This window comes from Coregonus lavaretus (assembly GCF_964263955.1).
Source record: "Coregonus lavaretus genome assembly, chromosome: 33".
NCBI classification, from domain to species: Eukaryota; Metazoa; Chordata; class Actinopteri; order Salmoniformes; family Salmonidae; genus Coregonus; species Coregonus lavaretus.
This window is the reverse complement of record NC_140020.1, coordinates 12208021-12229770: the sequence shown is the minus strand read 5'-3', so window position 1 is coordinate 12229770 and position 21750 is coordinate 12208021. Positions and strand designations below refer to the sequence as shown.

At 44.2% G+C, this 21750-nt stretch overlaps 1 protein-coding gene across 1 annotated transcript in view; it reads right to left on the bottom strand.

Annotated features, from left to right (window-relative positions):
- Positions 1–1489: 1489 nt before the first annotated feature.
- Positions 1490–21750, bottom strand: part of LOC311108140 (DNA polymerase zeta catalytic subunit-like) — a gene marked incomplete at its 5' end in the record, with an annotated part of 20959 nt that continues 698 nt past the window's right edge. The window contains 16 exons of the mRNA XM_084150772.1: positions 1490–2578; positions 2834–3046; positions 3555–3801; positions 4486–4676; positions 4888–5025; positions 5244–5358; positions 5450–5559; positions 6764–6970; positions 7108–7216; positions 7349–7593; positions 8882–9023; positions 9247–9365; positions 9534–9652; positions 10292–10407; positions 20001–20112; positions 20420–20612. Coding sequence (XP_084006898.1) covers positions 2438–2578; positions 2834–3046; positions 3555–3801; positions 4486–4676; positions 4888–5025; positions 5244–5358; positions 5450–5559; positions 6764–6970; positions 7108–7216; positions 7349–7593; positions 8882–9023; positions 9247–9365; positions 9534–9652; positions 10292–10407; positions 20001–20112; positions 20420–20612 — 2517 coding nt within the window. The 3' untranslated portion in view covers positions 1490–2437. The remainder of the gene's footprint in view (positions 2579–2833; positions 3047–3554; positions 3802–4485; positions 4677–4887; positions 5026–5243; positions 5359–5449; positions 5560–6763; positions 6971–7107; positions 7217–7348; positions 7594–8881; positions 9024–9246; positions 9366–9533; positions 9653–10291; positions 10408–20000; positions 20113–20419; positions 20613–21750) is intronic.

The window sequence follows — 21750 nt, the reverse complement described above, 5'->3', positions numbered from 1 at the left end:
GGTATAATGTCCATTGCTCGTGTTTCTTGGCCCAAGCAGGTCTCTTCTTATTATTGGTGTCCTTTTAGTAGTGGTTTCTTTGCAGCAATTTGACCATGAAGGCCTGATTCACACAGTCCCCTCTGAACAGTTGATGTTGAGATGTGTCTGTTACTTGAACTCTGTGAAGCATTTATTTGGGCTGCAATTTCTGAGGCTGGTAACTCTAACGAACTTATCCTCTGCAGCACAGATAACTCTGGGTCTTCCATTCCTGTGGCGGTCCTCATGAGCCAGTTTCATCATAGTGCTTGATGGGTTTTGCGACTGCACTTGAAGAAACTCTCAAAGTTCTTGAAATGTTCCTTATTGACTGACCTTGTCTTAAAGTAATGGACTGTCATTTCTCTTTGCTTATTTGAGCTGTTCTTGCCATAATATGGAGTCACCAAATAGGGCTATCTTCTGTATAACCCCCCCCCCCCCCCCCCTCCCCCTCCCCCTCCCCCCTACCTTGTCACAACACAACTGATTGGCTCAAACGCATTAAGAAGGGAAGAAATTCCACAAATTAACTTTTAAGAAGCACACCTGTTAATTGAAATGCATTCCAGGTGACTACCTCATGAAGCTAGTTGAGAGAATGCCAAGAGTGTGCAAAGCTGTAATCAAGGCAAAGGGTGGCTATTTGAAGAATCTTAGATATAAAATATATTTTGATTTGTTTAACACTTTTTTGGTTACTACATGATTCCATATGTGTTATTTCATAGTTTTGATGTCTTCACTATTCTATAATGTAGAAAATAGTAAAAATAAAGAAAAACCTTGGAATGAGTAGGTGTGTCCAAACCTTTGACTGGTACTATATAAATATATAATACTTATTGTATTCTAGAAGAGCCATGTCTCCCTCTCGAGAGAAACTTGTTTGTTAATGTCTGTGATTGTCATTTGCGTCTTTAGCTTAACACTCACATGTAAGGGCTCTATTTAATCACGACGTAACGCTGACCTTCCGCGAAACGGATTGAATTGAGCCCAGAATGTTTGATACTACAGATTTACAGTGTAATGTGACTTACCCCACAGCTTATGTCTACTACGTTATGAGGCTGTATGTTTTAGGGGAAATGTAAACATTTAGACCTCTTACAAACGGTTGCTGGTAGTGAAGAATCACTAATGTAACACTGAAAGTAGGTTCCTTTAGACATCTTAGATGTCATTTTCTTTGTCATATTCATATTTAGTAATATGTGAATTATCTTCAGTTAAAGAGAGGAATTTAGCCACCAATGTGGCCTGATTATGAATTATTTGATTTGGTCAGACCTTTGAAACAAGTTTGTTTCCTGCACTTTTGTAAAAAAAATATATATTTTAAAGTGTTGTGTTGTGCTGTGATAAGTAGTCGTTTTTCATTCAGATGTGATCTTTGTGTTAATAACTTGATCAATCTCTCTGAATTGTTCTTTTAAAACAAGAAATCACAACCATGACAAAATACTAATAAAGACTAATACATTGAGTTTTATTAAATCAATCTTCAACCTCCACCCACAGCAATGTCCATTAAAAACGAACAAAAAAATGTCCTTCATTTTTCTTTTTACATTTATACAGATCCTGTGTATAGTTGTTTGGGAAATAATAGAATCCATCTTGACATGGTTAGATGACATGCTGTTTTAACATGGAGAAAGCATTAGAAATGTGTACAAAACAAATATGCGTAAGGAAATAATATATGCTTGCCATAAATTATCAAAATACAGTATTGCAACAGTCCCAGAAGTAAAAACTGAAATGAATACTCCCCATCCTCTTTTGATAGGCATCAGTGTCTTGGAGTATAAGGATAATGCTTTGCCAAAATGGACATAAATTCAATCGAGGCTAAAAGAAATATTACCATGGCACACAAACAGAATGCATAGAAACTAGCTAGTTGATTTGTCCACTGATTAGAGCTTTCCTTTTTTAATGCTGATGCACAGAGATAATTCAGATGGGCACTGTACAATAACTACTTACAAAATGGTATTTTATATAAAAAGGGAAATGAAATTAAACAGTGGTTTCTTTAGTCAATATTCATGTAGTCGGCAGCTCCTTAGAAATACCTTCAGACTTTCAAGTCTTGCATTTACAAATTACTACAGCGCATACTGAATAAAATGATAAGATCCTCTTTGATCAGAGGTAATGCCATCGTTGTGATACAGACGAGACCATTTGAAGAAAAAACATCAGCTTCACGCACAACCAACCAATAGCAGCTAGTGAAGACAGTGAGTGAGAATGAGAACAAAAACCCAACAGGGTTTAATCAAAGCACCATTTAAAGGAAAAGACAGGGAAACACTGAGCTGGATGAGACAGCGTTGGTTTAGCACCAGAGTAGCAGTGCACTGTGCTGGGCTTCGCAGAGCAGTGGGCCAGAAGCTGTTCATAATCAGAACTGCTCCAGGAGCTGTCGGAGGTAGGGCACCTTGGAGAGCTGTCTGTTGACCCGGGACAGCTTGTAGAGCACAGGACAGTCTAGAGACACACACGGAACCTGCCGCTCCGCACTGCCGCTGCAGTTCCTACAGATCTGGACCAAAGGAAAACAGGAGCTTGGTTAATGGCGTATCTACAGAACTTTACCAACCAGTTTGAGTGACCTATCCCTGTAATATTACATGATGACAGTGCTAAAAATAAAATTCTAAGCTTAGCTCTATCTACTCTAAATATATTTGTAGAAAACTCAAATGAAGAAAGTGCTTGGAGACTATTCAGCATGATCTCTAACATATCAGCAGCCTGTGGTAGCTTCCCAATGATGTCCTGACCCTCGACTTCTAACCTTTAGCAGCTGGTCTTGCTGGCTCTCCCACAGCCGCATGTCCTGGTTGAGAGTGACGGCCACTCGTTGGGGCTCGGCCCGGCAGCTGACACACACCCCTAGCTGGGTGAGCTCGTCACACACAGGACAGTGCAGCGTGGTGAAGTACTGGGAGATGGTCCCCTTCCTCCCCACCTCCCCTCTGGCCACTGTGGAGCATGATGCCTTCTGGACCTGAACACAGAGGACATATTTAGAGCCATGGGCTGGATTATAATAGAAAAGTGGTCATCAAATCACATAAATGTAGTTTTTAATCATCAAGACTGTCATTCACTATTTGACAGGGCAGACACTTTTATCCTCTAAGAGCTATGCCCCCTTGTCCTTTAGTTTGAAGCAGGCTAACAAGACAACAGTATGAAATGTGCATGTCCTATACACAACTCACCACTAGATGGCATCGTCGGCATCTCAAAAAGGCAGTGCCTCTAACAATGACTTGGGCACAATGAGATTGGATGAGTCTCATTCGATTCCTGACATGTAGCCCTTTTTTCTTTTATTCTCTGTCTGCACTACAGTCTGGACAAAGCTTTCAAAATCATTATCGCTGCTTCAGTGGTCTGTGCGTGTCAACAAACATCAAATGTCATAGATCAATCGTTTAATGAATCCCTGTAACTAACTATTGGAGCAGATGGTCCACCCCTTCAGCTGCACCCCTCTTTCATAGCCTCACCCTGGGGATCTCCTGGTACCAGCTGAGCACGTCCACGCCGATGAGCTGGAAGATGCGCTGCAGCGGGGGCAGGATCTGCTTGGTGATGTAATAGGTGGCGTTGAGGCGCAGGCCTGGGTCCTGCAGCACATCCAGGGGCCGCCGCACCAGCTGGATGAGGGGCACGCCGGGCGTTCCGTACACGATCACGTAGGGCACCCGCTCGCCCACCCGCGGCTCCAGGCGCCGGTCATAGGCCATCATACGCCTGGGGGGGTCAGAGTGAGAGGACATGGGGGTGTCAGGACACAGTAAAGGAATGGCTGGTTCCTGCTTATCTAGCACCCCAAATATGTGCAGTTATATCCATATGCGTGGTGTAGGACCACACATACAGTATTCAGATTTTAAATGATCACATATTTGTATAATATTCTTCAAAAGGGAAAATATCTGAATTAAACATGATGCATTTGATTCCTTGTTTTTGTACTGCTGCAAGATTAATGACTATAATAAATTGTCATAGTTAATCTTTATGAATCACACTGAATATTCCCCCCTTTAACCATCTGAAATCGGATTTTTCCACCCATTAGAGCTGGGTTGCTAAGCAACTGTCTCAGGTACAGTACACTGAGCTAGGCCGGTTGTAGTGCAGGCAGACAATGGGCATTCTGGGAAATCAGTAATTGGCTTCACAAAGAAAAAGCAGGCAGATGAGAGGGAGGGAGGTCTCTCTCTCACACACGTCGGCCCACATCCACTGGCTACTCCACAGAAACAAAATAGCTTTCTCAAAGAAACATTGACATTCAGACACTGCCATATTGTCCACACACATGAACACACATGCCCACACAAGATTTCTCAAAGATGCTACTGTTACAGTGTCATATCATCAACACACACTATGACCACCCTCCCCTCAAGCGGTGTGTTGTTGGTGTACCTGGTGAGCTCCAGAGCAGGGACACAGGCCCCGGGACGGTAGGAGTTCATGCCCCTGTACTCCTTAGCGAAGGTCAGGTCCTGCATGCTGGCCTTGGCCTCCAGCACCTTCCCACACTGACGCAGCACAAACTGTTTCACCTGGCTGATGTCCCGCGTCTCAAACAGCAGCTTGATGGAACGTTCCAAAATCTAGGGAGACGGGGGAGGTCACACACACCAGTCTATATTCTATACATCGACCAGGCTGACTGTGCTAGTATAGAACATGTTCAGGCAAGGACTTTCTCCGATTCCTATCTGTGTAGTAGTCTGAGCACAGGCTACTAATATAAATCTGGCGTGACTGAATGGTGTAGACAGAGCAAGAGAGCAGGCAGAAATTGTAAAATGTTGCCGTTACCTTGGAAACAGCAGGGCATCCGTCTCGGCGCACTGTTTCGATCCCCTTGGCATCGAACACGGGGTCCTTCTGGTCCAAGCTCTCATACATGTAGCCCACGTAGCGCTTCTTTGTCTGGAGCATGCACGGCAGGTACACCTGGGATCACACACACACAAAGGATTCAACTAATGGTTCTGTAATTAATGCACAGACAGACGGACTCAAACAAATACCACATACACACAAATGTCAACTCAACCTAATTCACACTGAGTAGTAGAACATGTGGGTTGTGTGGGCTGTTGATTGAATAAAACACACTGTAAATAGACTCACTTCTAGTCTAGACACTTCATACTGAACAGAGACTGTACCTTCTCAAACTTCAGCTTGATAGGTTTAGGGTTGGTAGCAGTCACTGCCTCGGCGATTTCGTTGCCGATCTTGAAGGCCTGCTCTTTAGTTGCTCCCTTTAGCAGGACAAACATACTAAAAGAGACAAGCAGAGAGTAAGAAAATAGTCACAGAAAACCATAGGATTCAATATCTAATGATTCATTCTCTAAAGCTCATCCCTTACCTGTCTGTGTCACCGTACACAACGTGGGCTCCCCATTTCTTGGTGTCGTTGACCAGCTTGATGGCTCTCTCCAGGGTCTCCCTGGCCTTGTGGACAATACTGTCACCAACCTATAGACACCATACAGGGACAGATTGCTGAAAGCTTTTTCTTCATGGTTAAGGTTAATACAAACCCAGCTAACAAGTGATGGGGGGGGGGAATAGAAACTGTATCATGTTGACTTTAGTAACAGTGATTTTGATTGATTGATTACGTATACACTCAGAGGCCAGTTTATTAGGTACATCACCCCGTTCACAAAAATGGTTTGCACCTACAGACAGTGAGTCACGCTGCAGGGGCTTGCTATATAAAGCAGGCAGACAGGCATCGAGGCATTCAGTTACTGTTCGATTGAACATTAAAATGGGCAAAATTAGTGAGCTAAGTGTCTCTGAGCGTGGTATGGTGGTATGGTGGTATGATCATCGGTGTCAGGCGCGTCAGTTCCAGTATCTCAGAAACGTCCGGCCTTCTGGGCTTTTCACACACGACAGTGTCTAGGGTGTACCGAGAACGGTACGACAAACAAATAACATCCAGTCAGCGGCAGTCATGTGGGCGAAAACAGCTTGTTGATGAAAGGTCGAAGGAGAATGGCAAGACTCGTGCAAGCTAACAGGCGGGCCACAAACAGGCAAATAACAGTGCAGTACAACAGTGTTGTGCAGAACGGCGTCTTGGAACACACAACTCATAGATCCTGTCACGTTTGGGCTATTGCTGCAAACGACCACACCGGGTTCCACTCCTATCAGCTAAAAACAAAAAGAAGCGGCTCCAGTGGGGACACAATCCCCAACACTGGACAATTGAGGAGTGGAAAAACGTAGCCTGGTCCGACATATCATGGTTCCTGTTGCATCATGCTGATGGCAGAGTCAGGATTTGGCGTAAGCATCATGAGTCCATGGCTCCATCCTGCCTGGTGTCAACAGTACAGGCTGGTGGCGGTGTTGTAATGGTGTGGGGAATGTTTTCCTGGCACATGTTAGGTCCCTTGATACCAATTGAGCTACGTTTCTATGCCACAAAGAATTCAGGCTGTTCTGGAGCCAAGGGGGGGGGGGGGTACTAGGTGGGTGTACCTAATAAACTGTGTATATTGTCCTTTTCAGGAGGAAATTATTTTCACAGATCATACGTTACAAACACAAATCACATAGAATCACAACAGCAGACAAACAGTTAACAGGCAGACGTAAAGATTTTGGTGAGTGTGACAGACCGACAGTGTGTGTGTGTGTGTGTGTGTGAACCCCAGGCCCTCACCTCTACGCTGGGCATGCGTCCAGAGTAGTTGGCGGCGGCATAGCCGAAGGTGACGTTGGCGATGAGCTTGAGTCCCAGCTGCCTGGCGTCCAGCAGCCTCATCAAGGCCTTGTCCTGCTTGTAGGTCTTCATGGAACGCTTTACCATGAACCGCGTGTTCAGGATCTCCTCCAACATGCTGGGCAGGACCCCCTTCCTCACCGTGGGCTGGACGGAGAGGACACAGACACACAGTTAGTCTTAGAAGATCCATGATAGTTTGTTGCTTGTTCTATCAAAGTCCGCCCATTTCAGGAAAAAAAGTTAATGCTAATCACATAACGGTATCAGAGGACTAGTTGTACCTTGACAAAGGCGATGCCGTTGGGAGAGACGGTGATGTCATTGCGGAGTTGGTAAAGGAGCTCAGGGGGGACCCTCAGGGAGGTGCAGCCAAACTTAAACTCATCAGGCCTGAAACATCAACTCACAGTGGTTGGTCTCTGTACCTTGACTCACATCTCAACCTATCAGAATGATAAGAACATGTGTGTAGTGTACGCATGCGTGGTGTCTCTCTCTCTCTATCCAGGCGTTGTCCCTTACGTTCCCATGCTCTCCACGTGGCCCAGGCAGGTAGAGTAGCAGTAGTTGTAGGCGATGACGATGGAGGGGTAGAGCGACTGGAAGTCCAGCACCACCACAGAGTTGCTGTAGAAGCGCGACTCAGGCTCCATGACCAGCGGGATGCACTGCGGCGCCCTCTGCTGGGCTCTCTGTTGCATGCTGGGCGTAACGGGGATGTAGTTCATGGGCTTGGCCACACGCAGCATCATGGACTCCACACGGTACTACAGGTAGAAGAGAGAGGACAGGGAGAGAGGGCAGAGTACAGTGAGATATCTCATCTGACTTTCTCATTAGACTGATCCCTGACAACTCCTCTCCATCTGGTTTAGCTCAGTCTTTATATAATGTTTCCTTGTTCCCCTTGATCATCTTTCCTCTAATTTGTGGTATGTAGTACTTGTTCTGACCATCCACTGGACAATCACCAATTCCTAGATCCCAGTAACAGACAGACACCTTCTAGTCTTTCACAGTGGGAGGCTGACAAACTCTTCCTGAACTCCAAAGCTAACTAAAATAAAACAGTCAAGAAATGGGTTCAGTTTTAGTAATTATTATTTTCATTTTATCTAATGGGGTTTCAAGCTTTTGGGGGGATTTCAAGCTAACTGAATCTGGCGGGTAAATGCGGCCAGGAGATGGCAATTTTTCAAATAGGCCTAGTTTGTGCATCACTATCACTAGCTAACTAACGGGGAGGGAATCAGCTAGGTAGCCAACTTGATTCTTCTTACGTGTACAGTGATATACTATCTAAATTTAATCACTCTTGTCGCAGAGAATTTTCCAGAACAGCACTTTTAGTGTATTCGAGTAAAATAAAAACGCTTGTAATTTTCACTTAAAAATGTCAGACTTGATTTGCCCTAACGAAAAATGGATCAACCCCTACAAACATGTCCATTAATTATAATTGACATTTCTTGTTGCTGCAGGATTATTTTCCTGCTGTGAAAATGCTCAAATTAAGATAGATCTGTACTACTAAAGTTAAAAAGCATTGGATTGGTGTAAACATGGGCAAGAGAGTTTCCTTTCACCATATTTCTTTGCACCAGTCTCTGTGCTATTCCTTTTAAATCCAAGTCACATTGAGATTGGCTTTACAATTTAAACCTAACCTAAACTATGACCTGACCCGGTAATCAACTTATGTATTACTGCCCCCAGTTGCAGGAAGTGACATCCCCAAAAACACAAACTATACAACACAAATGGCTCCTAGCCTCCCACGCTTGCTTTCTGTCCCTAACACTAAAACGAAATAATATAAAAACTAAATTAAATATTTTGATACAACTAAAACTAAATAAAAACTAGCAAATCAGGTCTGAAAACAAATTGAACGTAAACTGAATTTGAAATTTCAAAAATGAAAAAACGAATAGAAAAACAACTATAATAACCACGAAGCACCATGTTGTACCTGTGGCTAAACATTACATCAACACAGTGCCAATTCAATTCACATCTCAGCCAATAACGTTCCAACGTGTGGTGGGTCCTGACCTGGGATCCCCTGGTGAGCACGTGATAGAACTGGATCCCAAACACCCTGGCCAGCTCGCTGGTCCTGCCGATGATGTCATGCTGCTGGAGCAGCTGCATGGTGCCGCCCACCCGGCTAACATAGTGGTCCACCATCTTCCACCTGGCAGGCACACAACACAGTCTGGGTCAACTTCATACAGGAAATCAAAGGTACTGCAGATGTAAAGACCCGTTTTATCATCTTGTCTCGGTTTCAACTGAATTGGTTTGCAAAACCAATAAATAAATTGTGACGATAGTAATAATGTGAGCACATTGAAAAGAGAGAGCAGCCAGGTAAGTGGGTGTGAGTGTATCCAGTAGGAGGATGGTGTGGTGCCCACCTGTACAGGTCAGTGTTGTGGTCGAACCAGTCCGACAGGGTGCGGGGGCTGTACAGGGGGAAGCGCTGGTGCAGGACGTGGAAGACCACATTCTCAAAACTGTAGTTGTTCAACGTCACCTGGGAAAAAAACAATGAAATACACACTTACAAATGACCTAAGAAACAAACATGAGAAGACTCATAACCAAAGTATCTGGTGTTTATATTCATAAAATAAAAGGGGGGAAAAAGCTAATTTATTATTGATTCTAAGTGATTAACAATCTCTTCAGCAGCAGCAGCTACCTCGGTCTTCATAATTCTCCACAGGTTGATGACAATGCGTCCGGTGATGTGTATCTCTGTCATGGTGTCTGCTCCGTACTCGTCTCTCTCTGCTGTGAAATGGTTCTCTTTGGCGTCACCTGAGGACAACAGACAGATGTTATTACACCCATGGAGGAGCAGTCAGACCACATTCTCCTTTGACCTGGATAGAATGGCTGGCTATAGAGCAGTAGAATGTCAGGGAGAAACCTGCTTGAGGTTTCTGTATGAGCGCCAATATATTGGAATACACTGAGTGGAGCATAAATTCACTCACACACATGCACAGTATTTTAATCGAATCAGTTTTTCAAACAAAGCACCCCACGCTACGAAACACGATAATCCACCTATAATGACTTTACCTAAATCACAGAGAAATATCTACACTCAATAAACAAGCTCTCAAACTGTGGATTAGCTACATGCCACGGCTTCCTTTAGGAGAGGAAGAGTTTATTTTATTCTCTCATCAGACACGTTTCTTAGGAGCTAAAAGGTGTGAGTGAGCAGTGTTGTGGCAGCAAAGAGAGCCAGGGTCACTGTCACCCTACCACATATGTAACTACTATGTAATATGTAACTATAAACAAAACAAATATCAAGCTGTGTAATTAACAAGTGTCACTGTTTCCTTTAGGAGAGGAAGTTCATATTCTTCCATCAATCAGACCATTTTTATTGGTGATAAAGCAGTGTTGTTGCAGCAGAGGGGGCAAGGGTCAGTGCAACCCTACCTGGCACCCGGGAAAGCTGCTGGCACAGGTCCACACTGAGTGCTGATGCCCGCTGGAGGAGGTAGCCCCAGGAACGCATCTGGACCTCGTAGCCCACCAGGATGTCTGGGTCAAACCTGCCATGACAGAAAAGGGACTTACATGACAGGAGAAAAAGCCACATTATAAATGTTTAACACTGGCCAAAATAATATAGAAAAGAGTAGTAGACTACATAGAAAAGTGAACAAATATGAATACACAAATATATATATATATATATATATATATATATATATATATATATATATATATATATATATATATATATATATATATATATATATATATATACACACACACACATACAGTGGGGGGAAAAAGTATTTAGTCAGCCACCAATTGTGCAAGTTCTCCCACTTAAAAAGATGAGAGAGGCCTGTAATTTTCATCATAGGTACACGTCAACTATGACAGACAAAATGAGAATTTTTTCTCTCCAGAAAATCACATTGTAGGATTTTTTATGAATTTATTTGCAAATTATGGTGGAAAATAAGTATTTGTTCACTAACAAATGTTTCTCAATACTTTGTTATATACCCTTTGTTGGCAATGACACAGGTCAAACGTTTTCTGTAAGTCTTCACAAGGTTTTCACACACTGTTGCTGGTATTTCGGCCCATTCCTCCATGCAGATCTCCTCTAGAACAGTGATGTTTTGGGGCTGTCGCTGGGCAACACAGACTTTCAACTCCCTCCAAAGATTTTCTATGGGGTTGAGATCTGGAGACTGGCTAGGCCACTCCAGGGCCTTGAAATGCTTCTTACGAAGCCACTCCTTCGTTGCCCAGGCGGTGTGTTTGGGATCATTGTCATGCTGAAAGACCCAGCCACGTTTCATCTTCAATGCCCTTGCTGATGGAAGGAGGTTTTCACTCAAAATCTCACGATACATGGCCCCATTCATTCTTTCCTTTACATGGATCAGTCGTCCTGGTCCCTTTGCAGAAAAACAGCCCCAAAGCATGATGTTTCCACCCCCATGCTTCACAGTAGGTATGGTGTTCTTTGGATGCAACTCAGCATTCTTTGTCCTCCAAACGAACGAGTTGAGTTTTTACCAAAAAGTTATATTTTGGTTTCATCTGACCATATGACATTCTCGCAATCCTCTTCTGGATCATCCAAATGCACTCTAGCAAACTTCAGACGGGCCTGGACATGTACTGGCTTAAGCAGGGGGACACGTCTGGCACTGCAGGATTTGAGTCCCTGGCGGCGTAGTGTGTTACTGATGGTAGGCTTTGTTACTTTGGTCCCAGCTCTCTGCAGGTCATTCACTAGGTCCCCCTGTGTGGTTCTAGGATTTTTGCTCACCGTTCTTGTGATCATTTTGACCCCACAGGGTGAGATCTTGCGTGGAGCCCCAGATCGAGGGAGATTATCAGTGGTCTTGTATGTCTTCCATTTCCTAATAATTGCTCCCACAGTTGATTTCTTCAAACCAAGCTGCTTACCTATTGCAGATTCAGTCTTCCCAGCCTGGTGCAGGTCTACAATTTTGTTTCTGGTGTCCTTTGACAGCTCTTTGGTCTTGGCCATAGTGGAGTTTGGAGTGTGACTGTTTGAGGTTGTGGACAGGTGTCTTTTATACTGATAACAAGTTCAAACAGGCGCCATTAATACAGGTAACGAGTGGAGGACAGAGGAGCCACTTAAAGAAGAAGTTACAGGTCTGTGAGAGCCAGAAATCTTGCTTGTTTGTAGGTGACCAAATACTTATTTTCCACCATAATTTGCAAATAAATTCATTAAAAATCCTACAATGTGATTTTCTGGATTTTTTTTCAAAAATTTGTCATAGTTGACGTGTACCTATGATGAAAATTACAGGCCTCTCTCATCTTTTTAAGTGGGAGAACTTGCACAATTGGTGGCTGACTAAATACTTTTTTCCCCCCACTGTACATACACATTAATACACACACACACACACACACACACACACACACACACACACATATATGTATATATACATATACACACATACATACATATACATACAGTGAGGGAAAAAAGTATTTGATCCCCTGCTGATTTTGTAAGTTTGCCCACTGACAAAGAAATGATCAGTCTATCATCTTAATGGTAGGTTTATTTGAACAGTGAGAGACAGAATAACAACAAAATCCAGAAAAATGCATGTCAAAAATGTTATACATTTATTTGCATTTTAATGAGGGAAATACGTTTTTGACACCCTCTCAATCAGAAAGATCTCTGGCTCCCAGGTGTCTTTTATACAGGTAACGAGCTGAGATTAGGAGCACACTCTTAAAGGGAGTGCTCCTAATCTCAGTTTGTTACCTGTATAAAAGACACCTGTCCACAGAAGCAATCAATCAAATCAGATTCCAAACTCTCCACCATGGCCAAGACCAAAGAGCTCTCCAAGGATGTCAGGGACAAGATTGTAGACCTACACAAGGCTGGAATGGGCTACAAGACCATCGCCAAGCAGCTTGGTGAGAAGGTGACAACAGTTGGTGCGATTATTCGCAAATGGAAGAAACACAAAATACCTGTCAATCTACCTCAGCCTGGGGCTCCATGCAAGATCTCACCTCGTGGAGTTGCAATGATCATGAGAACGGTGAGGAATCAGCCCAGAACTACACGGGAGTATCTTGTCAATGATCTCAAGGCAGCTGGGACCATAGTCACCAAGAAAACAATTGGTAACACACTACACCGTGAAGGACTGAAATCCTGCAGCGCCCGCAAGGTCCCCCTGCTCAAGAAAGCACATATACAGGCCCGTCTGAAGTTTGCCAATGAACATCTGAATGATTCAGAGGAGAACTGGGTGAAAGTGTTGTGGTCAGATGAGACCAAAATGGAGCTCTTTGGCATCAACTCAACTCACCGTGTTTGGAGGAGGAGGAATGCTGCCTATGACCAAGAACACCATCCCCACCGTCAAACATGGAGGTGGAAACATTATGCTTTGGGGGTGTTTTCTGCTAAGGGGACAGGACAACTTCACCGCATCATGGGTGAGAACCTCCTTCCCTCAGCCAGGGCATTGAAAATGGGTCGTATATGGGTATTCCAGCATGACAATGACCCAAAACACACGGCCAAGGCAACAAAGGAGTAGCTCAAGAAGAAGCACATTCAGGTCCTGGAGTGGCCTAGCCAGTCTCCAGACCTTAATCCCATAGAAAATCTGTGGAGGGAGCGGAAGGTTCGAGTTGCCAAACGTCAGCCTCGAAACCTTAATGACTTGGAGAAGATCTGCAAAGAGGAGTGGAACAAAGTCCCTCCTGAGATGAGTGCAAACCTGGTGGCCAACTACAAGAAACCTGCAAAATCGGCAGTGTATCAAATACTTGTTCTCCCCACTGTGTGTGTGTGTGTGTATATATATACACACACACACGTATATGTGTGTTTGTGTGTATATATATACACACACACACACAGTGGGGAGAACAAGTATTTGATACACTGCCGATTTTGCAGGTTTTCCTACTTACAAAGCATGTAGAGGTCTGTAATTTTTATCATAGGTACACTTCAACTGTGAGAGATGGAATCGAAAACAAAAATCCAGAAAATCACATTGTATGATTTTTAAGTAATTAATTTGCATTTTATTGCATGACATAAGTATTTGATCACCTACCAACCAGTAAGAATTCCGTCTCTCACAGACCTGTTAGTTTTTCTTTAAGAAGCCCTCCTGTTCTCCACTCATTACCTGTATTAACTGCACCTGTTTGAACTCGTTACCTGTATAAAAGACACCTGTCCACACACTCAATCAAACAGACTCCAACCTCTCCACAATGGCCAAGACCAGAGAGCTGTGTAAGGACATCAGGGATAAAATTGTAGACCTGCACAAAGCTGGGATGGGCTACAGGACAATAGGCAAGCAGCTTGGTGAAAAGGCAACAACTGGTGGCGCAATTATTAGAAAATTGAAGAAGTTCAAGATGACGGTCAATCACCCTCGGTCTGGGGCTCCATGCAAGATCTCACCTCGTGGGGCATCAATGATCATGTGGAAGGTGAGGGATCAGCCCAGAACTACATGGCAGGACCTGGTCAATGACCTGAAGAGAGCTGGGACCACAGTCTCAAAGAAAACTATTAGTAACACACTACACCGTCATGGATTAAAATCCTGCAGCGTATGCAAGGTCCCCCTGCTCAAGCCAGCGCATGTCCAGGCCCATCTGAAGTTTGCCAATGCCCATCTGGATGATCCAGATGAGGAATGGAAGAAGGTCATGTGGTCTGATGAGGCAGAAATAGAGCTTTTTGGTCTAAACTCCACTCGCCATGTTTGGAGGAAGAAGAAGGATGAGTACAACCCTAAGAACACCATCCCAACCGTGAAGCATGGAGGTGGAAACATCATTCTTTGGGGATGCTTTTCTGCAAAGGGGAAATTCTGCAATACGACTGCACCGTATTGAGGGGAGGATGGATGGGGCCATGTATCGCGAGATCTTGGCCAACAACCTCCTTCCCTCAGTAAGAGCATTGAAGATGGGTCGTGGCTGGGTCTTCCAGCATGACAACGACCCGAAACACACAGCCAGGGCAACTAAGGAGTGGCTCTGTAAGAAGCATCTCAAGGTCCTGGAGTGGCCTAGCTAGTCTCCAGACCTGAACCCAATAGAACATCTTTGGAGGGAGCTGAAAGTCCGTATTGCCCAGCGACAGCCCCGAAACCTGAAGGATCTGGAGAAGGTCTGTATGGAGGAGTGGGCCAAAATCCCTGCTGCAGTGTGTGCAAACCTGGTCAAGACCTATAGGAAACGTATGATCTCTGTAATTGCAAACAAAGGTTTCTGTACCAAATATTAAGTTCTGCTTTTCTGATGTATCAAATACTTATGTCATGCAATAAAAAGCAAATTAATTACTTAAAAATCATACAATGTGATTTTCTGGATTTTTGTTTTAGATTCCGTCTCTCACAGTTGAAGTGTACCTATGATAAAAATTACAGACCTCTACATGCTTTGTAAGTGGGAAAACCTGCAAAATCGACAGTGTATCAAATACTTGTTCTCCCCACTGTATATATACACACACACACACATACAGTCGTGGTCAAAAGTTTTGAGAATGACAAATACTAATTTTCACAAAGTCTGCTGCCTCAGTTTTGATGATGGCAATTTGCATATACTCCAGAATGTCATGAAGAGTGATCAGATTGCAATTAATTGCAAAGTCCCTCTTTGCCATGAAAATGAACTTAATCCCCAAAAAACATTTCCACTGCATTTCAGCCCTGCCACAAAAGGACCAGCTGCCTTCATGTCAGTGATTCTCTCGTTAACACAGGTGAGAGTGTTGACGAGGACATCACTCTGTCATGCTGATTGAGTTAGAATAGACTGGAAGCTTTAAAAGGAGGGTGGTGCTTGAAATCATTGTTCTTCCTCTGTTAACCATGGTTACCTGCAAGGAAACACGTGCCGTCATCATTGCTTTGCACAAAAAGGGCTTCACAGGCAAGGATATTGCTACTAGTAAGATTGCACCAAAATCAACCATTTATCGGATCATCAAGAACTTCAAGGAGAGAGGTTCAATTGTTGTGAAGGCGGCGTCAGGGCGCCCAAGAAAGTCCAGCAAGCGCCACGACCGTCTCCTAAAGTTGATTCAGCTGCGGGATCGGGACACCACCAGTGCAGAGCTTGCTCAGGAATGGCAGCAGGCAGGTGAGGCGAAGACTTTTGGAGGATGGCCTGGTGTTAAGAAGGGCAGCAAAGAAGCCACTTCTCTCCAGGAAAAACATCAGGGACAGACTGATATTCTGCAAAAGGTACAGGGATTGGACTGCTGAGGACTGGGGTAAAGTCATTTTCTCTGATGAATCCCCTTTCCGATTGTTTGGGGCATCCGGAAAACACCTTGTCCGGAGAAGACAAGGTGAGCGCTACCATCAGTCCTGTGTCATGCCAACAGTAAAGCATCCTGAGACCATTCATGTGTGCACGTGGCTTCTCAGTCAAGGGAGTGGGCTCACTCACAATTTTGCCTAAGAACACAGCCATTAATAAAGAATGGTACCAACACATCCTCTGAGAGCAACTTTTCCCAACCATCCAAGAACAGTTTGGTGACGACCAATGCCTCTTCCAGGATGACGGAGCACCTTGCCATAAGGCAAAAGTGATAACTAAGTGGCTCGGGGAACAAAACATCGACATTTTGGGTCCATGGCCAGGAAACTCCCCAGACCTTAATCCCATTGAGAATTTATGGTCGATCCTCAAGAGGCAGGTGGACAAACAAAACCCCACAAATTCTGACAAACTCCAAGCATTGATTATGCAAGAATGGGCTGCCATCAGTCAGGATGTGACCCAGAAGTTAATTGACAGCATGCCAGGGCGGATTGCAGAGGTCTTGAAAAAGAAGGGTCAACACTGCAAATATTGACTCTTTGCATAAACTTAATGTAATTGTCAATAAAAGTCTTTGACACTTATGGAATGCTTGTAATTATACTTCAGTATACCATAGTAACATTGACAAAAATATCTCATAACACTGAAGCAGCGAACTTTGTGAAGACCAATACTTGTGTAATTTTCAAAACCTTTGACCACGACTGTACACACACACACACACACACACACACACACACACACACACACACAACCGTTCAAAAGTTTGGGGTCACTTAAAAATGTCCTTGTTTTCAAAAGAAAAGCAAATGTTTTGTCCATTAAAATAACATCAAATTGATCAGAAATACAGTGTAGACATTGTTAATGTTGTAAATGGCTATTGTAGCTGGAAACGGCTGATTTTTAATGGAAGATCTACATAGGCGTACAGAGGCCCATTATCAGCAACCATCAGTCCTGTGTTCCAATGGCACGCTATGTTTGCTAATCCAAGTTTATCATTTTAAAAGGCTAATTGATCATTAGAAAACCCTTTTGCAATTATGTTAGCACAGCTGAAAACTGTTGTGCTGATTGAAGAAGCAATAAAACTCGCCTTCTTGAGACTAGTTGCGTATCTGGAGCATCAGCAATTGTGGGTTCAATTACAGGCTAAAAATGGCCAGAAACGAATAACTTTCTTCTGAAACTCGTCAGTCTATTCTTGTTTTGAGAAATGAAGGCTATTCCATGCAAGAAATTGCCAAGAAACGGAAGATCTTGTACAACGCTGTGTACTACTCCCTTCACAGAACAGCGCAAACTGGCTCTAACCAGAATAGGAAGAGGAGTGGGAGGCCCCGGTGCACAACTGAGCAAGAGGACAAATACATTAGTGTCTAGTTTGAGAAACAGACGCCTCACAGGTCCTCAACTGGCAGCTTCATTAAATAGTACCCGCAAAAACACCAGTCTCAACATCAACAGTGAAGAGGCGACTCCGGGATGCTGACCTTCTAGGCAGAGTTGCAAAGAAAAAGTCCAGTGTCTGTTATTTTGCCCATCTTAATCTTTTATTTTTATTGGCCAGTCTGAGATATGGCTTTTTCTTTGCCTACAGTCGTGGTCAAAAGTTTTGAGAATGACACAAATATTAATTTTCACAAAGTCTGCTGCCTCAGTTTTTATGATGGCAATTTGCATATACTCCAGAATGTTATGAAGAGTGATCAGATTAATTACAATTAATTGCAAAGTCCCTCTTTGCCATGAAAATGAACTTAATGCCACAAAAGGACCAGCTGACATCATGTCAGTGATTCTCTCGTTAACACAGGTGAGAGTGTTGACGAGGACATGGCAAAAGATCACTCTGTCATGCTGATTGAGTTAGAATAACAGACTGGAAGCTTTAAAAGGAGGGTGGTGCTTTAAATCATTGTTCTTCCTCTGTTAACCATGGTTACCTGCAAGGAAACACGTGCCGTCATCATTGCTTTGCACAAAAAGGGCTTCACAGGCAAGGATATTGCTGCTAGTAAGATTGCATCTAAATCAACCATTTATCGGATCATCAAGAACTTCAAGGAGAGAGGTTCAATTGTTGTGAAGAAGGCTTCAGGGCGCCCAAAAAAGTCCAGCAAGCGCCAGGACCGTCTCCTAAAGTTGATTCAGCTGTGTGATCGGGGCACCACCAGTGCAGAGCTTACTCAGGAATAGCAGCAGGCAGGTGTGAGTGCATCTGCAGGCACAGTGAGGTGAAGACTTTTGGAGGATGGCCTGGTGTCAAGAAGGGCAGCAAAGAAGCCACTTCTCTCCAGGAAAAACATCAGGGACAGACTGATATTCTGCAAAAGGTACAGGGATTGGACTGCTGAGGACTGGGGTAAAGTCATTTTCTCTGATGAATCCCCTTTCCGATTGTTTGGGGCATCCGGAAAAAAGCTTGTCCGGAGAAGACAAGGTGAGCGCTACCATCAGTCCTATGTCATGCCAACAGTAAAGCATCCTGAGACCATACGTGTGGGGTTGCTTCACAGCCAAGGGAGTGGGTCCAAGGTCATTGGACACAGATAAAATGACTTCAAATCACATTATATCTACTGTAGCTTTGATTGGACTGATCATATCAACATCTTAGCTAGCAAGCTAGACAAGCAGTCATCATGAATCACGTCAACAATCTATTAGCAAATCCTTGTCATATGAAGAAAAATTATAGATAAATTGCATCTGTGCTCTTCGGCCATAAACATTACACAACAAGTCGGAAAACTCAAATTCAACAATGAGTGGTTTGGAAGGAATCAGTGGCTAACTCACTCATCACAATGCAATCACTATTTTGCTTCCCCTGCCCGCCATTCGGTGGAGAAGGTGTGTGGGCCAAGTCTGAGTTTAAGGACTTAAAACATCTGTCTGAAAGGTTCTCTTTTCCAAGGTTAAAATGATAAACATTCACACGCAACACCATGGGCCAGAAAAGGTTGAATACATTGGCCATGCTGTCAAATCCAGCATGACTTCTGCCGCGTTCAAAACAACTGGAAACGCTGAAATCTCAGACCTCAGTGCGTTCAAGACAACTGGGAACTTGGAAAATACGTTTTGAACGGTCATCCAACTCGGAATTCCAAGTCGGGAACTCTGGCCTCTTTCTAGAGCTCCGACCTGAAGATCATCGACGCCATGATTCAACCTTGTTGCCCTCCCCCCCTCTTTGGTTGAAGCCTGGGTTCTCTTTGGTTGAAGCCTGGGTTCTCTTTGGTTGAAGCCTGGGTTCTCTTTGGTTGAAGCCTGGGTTCTCTTTGGTTAGAGCCTATCTTTTGTTCATCGTCCTGTTTATTTTTGTTTGTAAATGTTTGTACAGTTCGCCGGCTGTACCCACTTGCAAATAAATAGCCTCTGACAAGAAAAACAGATCTTCATCATATGCCTCCTTGCTGTTAAACTCCTACCGCATGGTCAACCTTCACATAAGGTCTGTGGTAAACACAGCCTTAGGAGATCTTATACGTTTTGTTCTATGAGATAACTTTCATCAGCTACCATCACGTTTTGTGAATCGAAGCATTTATGTAATCAGAACAAGAACATAAAGGCTTCATAACTCATAAAGGTCATGTTAACTGACTGATATTATCTCATAAAACAAAACGTATCAGAGCTACTAAGCCTGTGTTCACCGAATAACTTCTTTTCGGCGTTCATCCCAAAACCCCATTCATTTCCCCCATAGTAATGGCCAACGAACCAACTAATTTCAGCTTTTTAGGACTACAAGCTGGCGTGTGCTTTACAGTACCTCCTCATGATAGTGACAACTTCCTGGAACAGCTGCTTCTCATTCACAGTGTAGGTGACCTGCAGTCCTGAGACACCTGATCTTACCAGCAGGGGTGCTGTTCCTCTGACACCTTGGTGGGCACACACACAGATAGAGGTACATCACAAACACCGTTCCGTCACATAGGCTGCATTTACACAGGCAGCCCAATTCTGATATTTTTGTGCCACTAATTGGTATTTTGACCAATCAGATCAGATCCGTTGCCCATAATTTGGCAAAAGATCAGAATTGGGCTGCCTGTGTAAACGCAGCCATACACTGTCCATTCAAATCTAAGCACAATGACCATGTACAAAATACAACAATACTTGAAGGTCAGATAAGTGTGGTCCATCCACAGCATGGCAGGAGGAACAGAGGGAGTGACCCATCACCTTGGCCACTCTCCTGGCAGTCCTTGTCCACCACGATGGCCCCAGTCAGCTGGGTCTTGTCTGAGTCTGGTAGAGGTGCGTCAGAGCTGAAGCAGTAGAATAAGGCACATATGGGGTCAAACTCGGGGACGGGTTCCAGGTCCCGCCGGGTCCGTGTGTGAAGCTCCATGCTCATCAACGTCAGGTGCTGCACCTACAGATGAAAGACAAGCAAGATGTCACATTCCTTCCTTAAAACTACATTGTGTGTGTGTGAGTAAGAAAACAGCTGAGTGTGTCTGTGTCTCTGTCTCTCTGTCTGTGTGTGTCTCTCTCTCTGTCTGTGTGTGTCTCTCTCTCTGTCTGTGTGTGTCTCTCTCTCTGTCTGTGTGTGTGTGTCTCTCTCTCTGTCTGTGTGTGTGTGTCTCTCTCTCTGTCTGTGTGTCTCTGTGTCTCTCTGTCTGTGTGTGTGTCTCTGTGTCTCTCTGTCTGTGTGTGTGTCTCTGTGTCTCTCTGTGTGTCTCTGTGTCTCTCTGTCTGTGTGTGTGTCTCTGTGTCTCTCTGTCTGTGTGTGTGTCTCTGTGTCTCTCTGTCTGTGTGTGTGTCTCTGTGTCTCTCTGTCTGTGTGTGTGTCTCTGTGTCTCTCTGTCTGTGTGTGTGTCTCTGTGTCTCTCTGTCTGTGTGTGTGTCTCTGTGTCTCTCTGTCTGTGTGTGTGTCTCTGTGTCTCTCTGTCTGTGTGTGTGTCTCTGTGTCTCTCTGTCTGTGTGTGTGTCTCTGTGTCTCTCTGTCTGTGTGTGTGTGTGTGTGTGTCTGTCTGTGTGTGTGTCTGTCTGTGTGTGTGTGTATGTCTGTGTCTCGGTCTCTGTCTTTGTGTCTCTGTCTGTGTGTATGTCTGTGTCTCGGTCTGTGTGTCTGTGTCTCGGTCCGTGTGTCTGTGTGCATGTCTCTCTCTGTCTCTCGGTCTCTCTCTGTGTCTCGGTCTCTGTGTCTCGGTCTCTGTGTCTCGGTCTCTGTGTCTCGGTCTCTGTGTCTCGGTCTCTGTGTCTCGGTCTCTGTGTCTCGGTCTCTTTGTGTTGTGTTGTGTGTGTGTCTCTGTCTCTTTGTGTGTGTGTGTGTGTCTGTCTCTTTGTGTGTGTGTGTGTGTGTCTGTCTCTTTGTGTGTGTGTGTCTCTGTCTCTTTGTGTGTGTGTGTGTGTGTGTCTCTGTCTCTTTGTGTGTGTGTGTGTGTCTCTTTGTGTGTGTGTGTGTGTGTGTGTCTCTGTCTCTTTGTGTGTGTGTGTGTCTCTTTGTGTGTGTGTGTGTGTGTGTCTCTTTGTGTGTGTGTGTGTCTCTGTCTCTTTGTGTGTGTGTG